This window comes from Sciurus carolinensis, chromosome 3 (genome assembly GCF_902686445.1).
Source record: "Sciurus carolinensis chromosome 3, mSciCar1.2, whole genome shotgun sequence".
In the NCBI taxonomy this organism is placed as follows: Eukaryota; Metazoa; Chordata; class Mammalia; order Rodentia; family Sciuridae; genus Sciurus; species Sciurus carolinensis.
The window spans coordinates 169,444,438-169,456,572 of record NC_062215.1 but is presented as its reverse complement, the minus strand read 5'-3'; the positions used below and the strand labels follow the sequence as shown (position 1 = coordinate 169,456,572).

Sequence of the window (12,135 nt, the reverse complement as noted above, 5' to 3'; positions counted from 1 at the left end):
GATATATGGCCCAGTTTGTAGAGTGCTTGCCTAACATGGACAAGGCTCTGGGTTCAATCTCCAGCACCACCAAAAAAAAAAAAAAAAAATCTTCCTATTTAACTGTAATATTATGTCACACAAAAAATTAATAATTCCTTATTATTTATATAACATCCATATTTATATGTCCTCAGTTGTCTAAAAATGCTTATTATATTATTCCTTTTTGGACCTAGGATTCTATCAGGTTTTCATGTCACATTTAATTTTTATGTCTCTTGTAGTTTCATTTAAACTAATACCACTATCTCTCTTTTTTTAAGGAAAAACTTTAATCTCTCTTTTTTTTTTTTTTTTTTTGCAGTGCTGGGTATCAAACCCAGGGCCTTGTGCTTGCAAGGCAAGCACTTTACCAACTGAGCAATCTCCCTAGCACCACCACCACCACCCCCCCTTTTTTTTTTCCCCCCGCAAAGATGATATCTTAGCAAATGACACTGGATGCTGTATTTTTAACCAAGGGATCCTAAGTAGAAACAGCTAAATGGATATTCTCACTAGAATGATCTGTTAATTGTACTGTCTCCTGTCTCATGGCTGTGCCCATGCACAAATCAGCAGTGTTCCTTATACTTATTTGGCATTGTCCAGTCTCTACTTCCAGAAACTTAACATCTACTTTTAATGACCAAATAACCAAAAACTTTCTTTGCTGCTTCAGTTACAGCAAAGTTGTACAAGAAAGACTTCTTTATTTAACCACTTAGCAGTTGCTTTGAAGACATGTAGAAAGGACAGTGAGATTCCCCTAAAAATTGAAATACAGTGTGATAAGGTCATGATGAGAAATTGTGAGATAATAGAATCCAAGGAGATTTTTAGAAGGTACAAATGAATTTATTTTACTGACATTTTAGTGGTGGTTTTTAATTAATGATTTAGTTGCCAGAATCTTGACTCTTAATGCTCTTTCCTTCTCTTAATGTCTTAACAGATTATTGCTATATTCTGAGTTAGAAGGAGACAATAAATATTTGCTTTTGTGAAATGTGTTTGATGAAGTATAACTTGGAGCCATGGTGGTAAAATACTAGTCGACCCCCTCCTGGAAGTCACATGCAGTGAAAATTGTTACTGCTAATTTTACTGCTGAAGAATAGCCAGCTATCATTTTCTTTCCAGGAAAAGACTGGTGTTTTATAGAAATGAAATTGAATTTATTATCTCTGTATAATTCCTAATTTTTGAAAAGAATAATTTAGAATTGAACATTAAATGTTTGCTTTTTGAGTATTTTCTTGAGTTAATAAATGTGTGTATACTTGAGTTTGAATATAATTTTTCTCTGGGGATAAAAATAAACTATAAGTATGCTTGTAAACCAGAATTTTTCATTATTTTTATGGAAAACGTCTCTTTCTGTTTTAGTTGCTGCCAAACAAGGTGAATCAGACCCAGAAAGGAAAGAAACAAGGCAGAAAGTAGACGATGACAGAAAACATGAGATAGAAGCTGCTATAGTGCGGATAATGAAATCTAGAAAGAAGATGCAGCACAATGTTTTAGTAGCAGAGGTGAGTACACTTCAGTACTTGATTAATAGAGAAAAGCAGGAATAACATTATTAACATCTTAATTTAGAAAATACTTTTTAGTTGAAATTTGTCATGTAACACTTCTCATTAAAAATAAGACACTTGATATTTAAACATGTATACACTTGAAGAACTAATGTATTTATGATGAAAAAGATTGTCACATGAAGAAGAAAAAATATTACTATTTAATATCTTTATGTAAACAAACTACCTGTATTTCTGGAAATTAATAATAGTTGCCATTTCTTGAGAGCTTGCATTTTACAAACTGGGAAACTAAAGAGGGGGACATCCATTGAGAGACCTTTGAAATAGGTAAGATGACTCGGGCCTTGGTAAAGTATTGGTAACTGGTAAATCAAGATGATTGAAAGGTAAGTTTGACAGGATCTGTTCACTGATAATGAGTGAGGAGTTGAGCCTCTTAGGTTTCTGGCTTGAGCGACTATGTAGAGGTTGGTCCCTTTAACTGAAAAAGGGATGATTAGGCTGATGTGGTCCATATGTCAGTTAATATTGTTTTGCACAAGTTGGCTTTATTGTATTTTGTCTATCCAGGGGTACATCATTAGGCCAATTGGAAGTCAGGAAAAAAGTGAGAGCTAGAAATTGGGAATTCACTATGTGGGAATATAGTTAAAACCACAGATTTGCTAAGGGACAGCATGGAAGACAGGAAGACAAACAATAGAGTAGACTCCCTTTCTTACCATGTAAGGAGCAATGATGTGTCTCAACCAAGGAGTGACATAAAAATTGGTAAATGTGTATAAAAGGTAGGAGTTTGTGGGATTTCAAAAAGTCTCTTTTCCCTGTATAAAAGAGAGTATGAGATGCAGTGCTTTAGTTGAATAACTTAAAGGTCTTGTCAGAAATTTGAAATAGTGTCTTGAAGAATGGTGCTCAAGAATTTGCTGAGCGTGCATCTGTAAATTTTTGTTAGCAGTCTTTCCCAGAGGTTGGCATATATTTTGTAAATGACCAGTTGTAGCATGAAAGCATCTGTAGACAATGCATAAACAAGTGGATTGTATTTCAGTGAAGTTTTACACAAACAGGCAACAGGGTGTATTCGACCTGTGATTGTACTTTGTTGACTCCTGTCCTGTGTACACAGTATAAAAACTGCAGCTTGACTCAGCAGAGAGCTCTAGTTGATGGAAAGTAAGTAGTACATGTAGAATGTAGATTTGATCAAAGGGTGTTTGTGGAATAGGACCAGAGAACCTGAGTTGTAGGCACTGTTGAAAGTGTAACTGAAGTGATTTTGAATGTAGTGCAAGCTCCATAAGGAAGGAAGAAGGGTCAAGAGAAGCTAGCTATTCATAATCTGGAAGACAAAGTGGGTCAAAGAATGTAGATCTCAGGTGGGTTGAGAGCTAATTTGCTGATACTGGAGTGATAATCCTGGAAGTGTGACAGATTTTAGTTGCAGAGTGAAGTGCTGAAGTTTCAGATTTCAAAGAATTGAGCAATCCATTGTGACTTTGAGAAATGAACTGATCAAGAGTAAAAGAAAAGCTGGCTAATCAATGAGTGGATGATCTGCAAGAGAGGCAGGATGACTTTTTGGAAAGATCATCAACTTTGAGGTCAGAAAGGTTTAGATTCATCTCTCCTGGCTCTGTTACTTACTACTTGTTCATGTCAGTTTTTTCTGTGGTGTATTTCCCTCCTCTGTAAAGTAAGACAGCCTATTAAGTATATTAATATTTACAAAATGATTGACAAATAGTGCATAGTCAGTTTGTGACCGCTGCTATACTTCCTGTTTTATTATTATCGATAACACAATATTTAGGTTCTTGACCACACTTGGAGAAACAAATGACAATAGTAGTACTTAGTATGGATGGTGGACATTATTCTAAGGCATTACATATATTAACTCATTTAATGTATATAACTTTCCAATGTCCCAGAGCTACTAAAAGAGCTGGGATTTGAACCAGGCAGTCTGGGTTCAAAATTTGTGCTCTTAAGTATATTATGCTATCCAAGTTCTATGAACCAGGAGAGTATAACTCAAAAGTCAACCATTAGTAACAGCAAAATGATTAAACTGTAGGGTAGTATGTATTTGTACTAATATAATCCAACTAATTCAACAACTAATCCATTTTAACATTCACATTCACGTGAAATTGCATTCTAACCATACATTTTCAAATAAAACCCTTTTGAAATTTTCTGTACTTCCAACTTTGTTAATAGAATCACTTAAGTTTGATTTTTGAGTCTTAAAATGATACAACAGTAATATTCAAAGATGGTATTTTGTGTTTTTATATGAAAATGTTATAGTTAATTTTTCTGGTAGAAATTAGTCTTTATCCCTTCCTTTTTAGGTAACTCAGCAGTTGAAGGCACGATTCTTACCAAGTCCAGTTGTTATTAAGAAACGCATTGAAGGACTTATTGAGAGAGAATATTTGGCACGAACACCTGAGGATCGCAAAGTATACACATATGTAGCATAAAATGTGTTCAAAAATTTGATTTATTCTTGGACTGTACTCTTCGCATGGACTGGGAAGTTCTTTTAAATCATTAATATTAAGACGACCATCTCTTCTATTAAATTACAGTACATGTTCTAGACCATTCAGATCAAGCCTTTACTCCCTTTGAGAGTTTTCAACATCAATTGATTGAGCTTCAGGCTTTACAACATTTATCCCTGTAGAGATCATCTTTACAGTTTCTCGGGAAAATGTGAATGTGCCGCGTTTTGTTTTCAATACTGTATGAAAACAGGAAAAAAATAAAACAAAACTTTAGAAAATACAGCTCATTAAAATAAAATTGTTGGATTTCACTTCCCCAGGTCTTCAGTGTTGATGTAAATGTGTTTCTGTAGTGTTGCTTATTAGCACTTTGCTCATTGTGTAAGTTGGGTAACAAAAATGGCAAAAGAAATGCAAAATTCCCAGATATCTTGCTCTGCTTAAGACATTTCTTTAGCTAGTTTTATTTAATTTAAAGGTTTGATAAATACACAAAGACCCGAGCATACAATTTGAGCATGCTTCATCCTACCACTTGCACTTACTAATCTCATAGCCTTATGACCAAGAACCTTTGTTTTGGGCTCAATACACACCCTGATTTGGTTTTTCTCTATTGTAATTTGACATTTCTCAAAGTCTTATGATGATTAGGTTTTGTTCTGAGTTATTTCTAGAGAAAGAAAATATTTTAGTATGTATAAATTGTACAATAATTTTTTTGCTGTTGTACTCACTGCTAATAGTGGATTGTATAGGGTGATGTTTTTCTTTCATTTATTGTGGACAAAAATAAATGAATTTAGTATACACATGCCCACTAATTCAAGTATGTCAGAGCACAAAGTTGGCAGCTGGTTATATTTAATTTATCCCCTTTGAAAAGCACATGCAGTCTACAGTTTGCTTATAAATACCTTAGGTTCCCTCCACACACACTTTAAATATATATTTTGGTGAAACTGTGGTACACTTAATTTTGTCTTGAAATGCAGTCTAATGATGCAATAAATATTATCTTGATAGTTTTAACAAAATCTTCAGTTCTTACAGCTGTGTTTTGGAAAGTGATTAAGCAATATTTTTCAAACCTGATGATTCTTGGATATCTAGCTATTATCCTGCAGAGTCATCATTACATGTTTTCAAAGATGTGCTTTGTGCTGAAGATTCATGTCAGTTATCCTGTGCTTCCAGCCATCACCAATGTTTTTTACCAGATTGATCTGCCAAGGATTATAGTTTGCTTTATTTTAATGTCAGAATATTTTTATGGTCAGTTTTATTTAATTTTGTTTCATTTTTGTTCTCATAAGACAATGTTTCAGATATGTAATTGGGGCAAACCACTATAGATTTCCTCTGGATAGAATAATGAAATGTTACTAACAAGTTCAAATAACCAACCCTCCATTGACTATCCATACTGTTGATACATTTATTAGAATGTATGTCTCAGAAGATGGTTTCTGTTTAAATTTATGATAAAGTTACAACAACTGAATTCTAATATGGATTAAAAACTACACATAAATATTTTTCCCCATGTGTCTTGGGTTATAATTTTATTTTTAGATTTGCAAATGTTTTTATAGCATTCAGTTTTGTCTCCATCTGAACTGTAGAATTATAAACCTTATGCTCTTAATCTCTACATTTTCCACTTTTACATGATGCAATTAAGATGCCAATGAAAAACATGAACATTTTCCTCAGGACAACTTTCACCATACTTGAGCGATGATGAGTCAGATGGCACTATCTTCAAACACTGAAGAATTTCACTTTCCGATTTGATTGAAATTTTCTAGGGAAGGTGTCTACAGAAAGGTATTAATTAGTATTTCAAGTTTGAGTATTTTTATTGGTCTTAATTCCCAATCAGATGATATATAACACCTTGGGAAATAGAACAGCTGAGATTGTCAAATTAATAAAACCTTTTAATTATTTGAAGTCTAAATTGAGGCATTAAAAGATTTTAAGTGTTTTTTAAAAATCATTAAAGTTAAATTTATGTCATTGTCTCAAGCATGGCTGTATAAACCAGGTCTAGAATTTCGAGACTTACAGGTTTGATGTTTATGCTTAGAAATGCTTGCTACATTAAATCACTTTTCTGAATTGCAGTAGAGTTAAATGGTGGGAAATGTTAGTGATGCTACATCGAAAAACAAAGCTCACCTCAAAAGTTAATATGAGCTCCTAGGATACATTTTGACATTTGTTTTCTCCAAGAGATGACTGATAGTACTTTTCTCCACTTAATGTTTTAATTTGAAAGAATAATGCATCCTAACCAGTAGTGTTGGTGTGAATAATTTTGGTGACAGTCGAAGTTTTAAAAAGGGTGAATACATAGTTTTCCAAATGAAAAAATGATGTAATCTCTGTTCAGCAATTGTAAAATTGTAATTCTCTGCTATCATTTTAAATCTAGAACAGTGTTTACTTTGAATTGTTATATTTAAAGGTTGAGAGTTCACTGCAGTGAGGGAACACACAGCCTCACAAAATAAAAGGTGGTTGTGATTGCAAGGATTCTTTATGTCAGTGAATTTTAACAGGGAATGGGGGAAGGGATGTACACTTCTATAAGGTATACTGGGGTGACCTGTATAGCATTGTAAACATAGGCATGTGTCACTCCCCAAACCTGAGTATACTGCCTAGTAATAATCCTGGTTATAGTGAAGTACCCCTGTTCTTCAACCATTGTTCTCTTCTTGTTGGGTTGCAGGGAAGGTTTAGGTAGGAGCCCCTAATCTTAAAAAGATACCAGTGTCTCCATAAGCCTCGGACAACAGCACCATCTCAGACTTCTAAATATGATTTAGTGCCACAATTTGAAAAATAATTTTAATATCTTTAGTCCAGATAATGCTTTTTTTTTTAAACCATTTTGAATATTCACTGTATTTATTTATTTATTTATTTTTTGGCAGTGCTGGGGATTTGAACCCTGGGCCTTGTGCTTGCAAGGCAAGCACTCTACCAACTGAGCTATATCCCCAGCCCTGAATATTCACTTTAAATGACTGACTAGTACCAACAGGATCTTAATCACTGTCTAGTGTAACTTGAAGATGTTTGTAGCCTAATTTTTCATAAATATATAATGTGTGCTATTAGGTGGTCTCAATCTTAGAAGGAGAGCTGTTACATATCAGTTGTAGATGGTGCATTGAACTGTAGGGTGCATAAACAGTCAATGAGTATTTTGTGTTTTTTGATAAAATGTTGAAACATTTCAGGTTAGCAAAATTATAAACCATTTCTAGTTCCAAGAGCAGAAATAACTAGAAACATTGGACCATATTAGCAATTAAGCACCTACCTACCATGTGCCAGACACCACTCTGAGTGTGTTCATTTTAGTTGTCAAATGGGCTGTATTTGATAAGAACCATAAGCCTAATGGTGCCCCAGGTTACTGCTAAGAAGTGGCAAAGCCAGATTTAATTCTGAGTTCTGACACCTGACCCTATCTATATTCCATGTTGTAAATAGAGATGATTTCCCATTTTAAGAATCCACTTTGTACCTCATTCACATGAATAAATGAGAATATAATGCGGAAACTAAAGTTAAAGATAATACATGAGCACCTCAGTATGGAATTTTGCATGTTTTTTTATCAGCTTTACATTGCTGATAACTTGGCAGGAAGGAAAGCGGGCTGCTGTTCTGAAGTGTGTCTGTTCAAAAGAAAAGATGCCTCCTTCCCCCTACAATCTTAGTGAAAGTTTTACTTAAGTGGGTCACACGGAGAGAGGCTTAATTTAAACTCAGATATACAATGTAAAATTTCTTTCCCTTACTGCATGCTTTTCCTCTACCAAATCAGTTATTTAGCCTGAAGGCATAGGAAACCTAAGAGTGACAAAAGACTTTGACAAGTAATGATTCAGAGATTGGTCATGAAGCCAACCCTCAGGAGAACATGAAAACACCTAGAATGTCTTGAAACCTCATTTAATAATTTTAGAAATGACTAATTTATAAACAGGTCATTTGATCCTCAGTATTAGATCTGAGTTAATCTTGAGTGAGCAATGAAAAAAATAGCTTTAAATTTATATACATGAGGAACTCAAAGTAAATGGGTTGTATATTTTTAGTAACATGAAGTTGTCAAGTTTACTATTCTAATAACAGTACCATTCGTGTAATATATAAAACTTTAATGCATATAAGAATTCTTGCAGTGTGGAAAAAATTAAAATTCTAAGTCTCCAGATTCTTTCTGCAGTTGTGATTCTTGAATAAATGCCTCAGCACAATGTCTGGTATGTGGTGGGTGTAGGCACTCAGTAAATCTCAGATGAATGTGTTTAGTGATTAGTGTCTGGAAAGTCTTATAAGAATTTATTAAAAACTTTAAAAATTAAAATACGTACCGCATCATTGGGAGTGTGACTGTTCATGTCTATCAGGATTATATTTTTGCTTTTATAAGTGGGAATTATTTGGTCTTTGATTTTCACCAAGGTAAAAAGTAGAAAATGTAGAACAGCTGCTACATTTTTTAGATGGCATGAAATGCTGACTTTAAAGTCCTCTCAGTGTACCATCACTATGATGATAAGCCCCTCACCAATATTAGTTTCTTTGATCCTCTCCAGATCCTATGAAAAAAACTTAGGCATAATGACATAAAAACTCATGCAAGATCCCACCAATAATTAATGGGGTGTAGGAATTTGGGCCCAAGTTTCATTTTAAACCATATGTTCTTAATGACTTGATGGGTCCCCAGTCATGACTGGTTTTTTGGACAGACTATAACTTTATAAATTGAATTTGAGTCTTAACATTTTCTTGGCAATTTAGTGAAGGTTTGTGTTTATTAGAAAGTATTTTTGATACTGTGAGATTTTTATAGGATGCATTTTAAAAGTTGATAGCTATACATACTGGTGTATTTAGTATATGCAGACTTATTTACAAATTTACAGAACTGATGTTACATATCAATACTTAGAGGACTGGACTTTTTTATGTAATTCTGTACTTAAAAATAATGACTTGATTGATTTTTTTTAACATAGAATGTACACCTAATGAGAACCTTTGCATGCAATTAAGTGGGAGAACAGATTAAATCTTTTTATTTAAATGCAACTTTGGGCATATGTAACCAGTGTATGAGTTTAACTACAAAATAGGAAGACTCAAAAACCTTTTACATTGTATGCTTGTAAATGAAGGGGAAGAGGCTGGGGAGATTGCCCTTCTAAGCAAGAAAGTCATTACATACTATGTTCATCACATTTTAGAAATTCCCTTCATTAATTTGCCTACAAAACCTTTTTGCAATCCTCTGTGAAAAAATTATTTTTTGAACCAAAATTATACAAATTATTATACAAGTTTATAATAAGGCATTGATATTCACCACACTTGATTTGAGCTCATTTTAAAAGAATGCAGTTCATTTGAGAATTAAATGGTTTATAATCATCAAAGTTGTAGAAGAGTGTTCTACAGACTCAAACGCAATTCCAAAAAGAGCAGCAAGTACTTTGGTGTTTTCCAACTTAATTACGCACCAGAATTACCTAGGGAAGCTTTTTAAAAAGAAAAATAATGCCCCTTGTGGAGGTTGTGATTTAAATAGTCTGAGATGATTTAGGGGCAGCTAAATTTGGAAACCTTTGTTTTAGATTATCATGTTGTAATAAAGTATATAAATTGCCAGTTTCACTAGATAAGAACATTTCATTTGGTAAGATATGCAAGTTATGCAATTTTATTTTTTTGGCCATATCTTCCATGCACTTTGCAGCTGATTGAAGCAACATGTTGCTCAAGTCAAGTTTAATTACATGTGGGCCAGTTAATTTCTAGCTACTCATGGTCATAGATGAGAATATTAATCAGCCAACAAATTAAATTGTCATTACTAATTGGGGGAGGGACCAGTAAGTTTCTTCATAGCTAAATGATAACCTGTGATCTTACTGTCTTAATTAGGCATTTTCATTAGGAGAAATAAAGTCAAGAAACCAAGTGTTCAAAACTTGGTGATTTTCATTCTTTAATAGGAATTTAAATAGCAACACTCAGAATGATTCTAACCAAAAAAGGAAGTACCTACTGATCAGGTTTGAAATTTTTATCCCATAAGAGCCTTTGATTGTGAAGCAATTTAGTGAGGGTGACAAATTGAAATGTTTGTGCTGCCAACTTTGTAAGATTCTGTTTAAAAGTGTAAACCATAGTCTTGGCTACTGTCAGTGTAATCCAGATGGTACAGAGTTTTCTTGTGAGATTGAGCCTTCAGTGTGATACATCTAATCTGTCATGCGATGACTCCCTTGAGAACAGAAGCCTCTCAATTCCCTATATCAATTTTTGGATCATCTCAATAATGAGGTTTCATAGAATTATCCATGTTCTCTTGAACCAGAGATTTAACAAAACACGTGTTTTTAAAGCTTTTTTTAATTCTTGAAAACAAAAAAATGAAATAACACTCCCTCATCAGACTGGTGCTACATAGGTTAAATAAGGTGTAAGTGTGTACCAAAATCAAACTTCTAATTCTTATGGTTGGTAGAATAGGGAAGGCCCCTCAACCCCGCGACCCCACTTTCAGGCCTGTACTGTGGCCCCTAGAGATGCATTTTCCATTTAGAGAGTGCTCACTAATTACTGCAGTTCTCATGGCCCTGGCCGCAGTAATCGGGACTTTAGCCTGCATGTGGATACACAACTTATTAATGTTTACTACTATACATAACTTTTATTCTCCACAGGACTCAACTGTGAATCCAGTGGCAGATGTGGGTGATAGGTGGCATTGCCACTCCCGTGAAAGATTTTTCCCGCAGGAGCCTCTCCTGGAAGATTGCAACATAAATTTACTGAAGGAGCACCTGGTGGCTGCCTCACTGTAAGAGCTCTGAGTGTGCCCCTATCAGTAAGTTTTCAGTAACTGCTAACTTGATTCAGACCTGTCAATGATAACAGCATTCGTATATCAGGCATTAAATAGATTGGAAGCCCCCACTTATGTGAAATCAATGGCCCTGCATGTGAACGAATGCAAGCTGCCCATTAGTCTTACTGCTCTGTTCAACTGACCTTACTGCCTAGGCACTGATTCACCAACTGAACCAGATTAAAGTATTTCCCTTTTGGTTTTGAGCTAGTATAACTTCCTGAAATATGCTTAGTTATCTCTTGTGAACTTTCTGTAGTCCTTCCTTAAAATCCCCTTTTCCCCAGTTATTTTTTCTAATCAATAGGACTAAAATACAAGTTATTGAAAGTTATGAAACAATTGTTGAAACCATTTCATATGAATGTTTTTGCATGTCTATGCATTTATAAATTACTGCATATACATTTCATTAAATGTCAAATCACAGTAATCAAACCCTCGTTTTGCTTAATTACCTTTGCTAAGAAGCAGCATATTAAATATCAGTATAATTAGGCAAAAAAATGTACCCATATGTATAAACCTCCATTTCTTAAAATGTTAGGAAATTTTGTTTACTAAGAAAGAAAGCACTGTTTTTAAGCTAATTCCCTATTGTTAAGTATCATTGTCAGATACTGTGAATACTTTCCTTCTCCTTGGGTAAAAAATGTTTTACTAGGAATGTATAAACATAAAGATGTTTTCATATGTACACAAATGTTACATTTATCCAGTGCTGCCAAAGATTTATGTGATTTGTATTTGTGTCATAATATCTGATGTCAGTTTTTGGCAACTATGTAACTGTACAACTTAAAATTGTCTCTCATATTGAATTCTAATCCTTTAAGATAAGTTTCAGTACAGGTTTATTATGGGAAACTCCTTTAAAAAGGAGTGAAGAAGTTGAAAGGGAGCCAGGGAGGGCTGGATGACATTACCAAATCTCCCAAAGATTTCAAGTTCATTTTCTGAATTACTTGAAACCGTGTGCAGACAACTCCATGCGACGTGTATTTTTTAAAGTTCTGTCGTATGCTGGTGGTGTGAACTTCTGTCCATCCCATGGGTGGAACCAGGCTGTGCAAAATGAACATTCCCAATCTGTTACTTGATT

The 12,135-nt window shown here is 34.1% G+C and overlaps 1 protein-coding gene across 1 annotated transcript in view; it reads left to right on the top strand.

The window, feature by feature from the left end:
* The window catches only part of Cul3 (cullin 3), an 80,177-nt gene extending 75,775 nt beyond the window's left edge, over positions 1 to 4,402 (top strand). Inside the window, exons 15-16 of the mRNA XM_047544126.1 lie at positions 1,411 to 1,556; positions 3,929 to 4,402. Coding sequence (XP_047400082.1) covers positions 1,411 to 1,556; positions 3,929 to 4,060 — 278 coding nt within the window. The 3' untranslated portion in view covers positions 4,061 to 4,402. The remainder of the gene's footprint in view (positions 1 to 1,410; positions 1,557 to 3,928) is intronic.
* Positions 4,403 to 12,135: the final 7,733 nt, after the last annotated feature.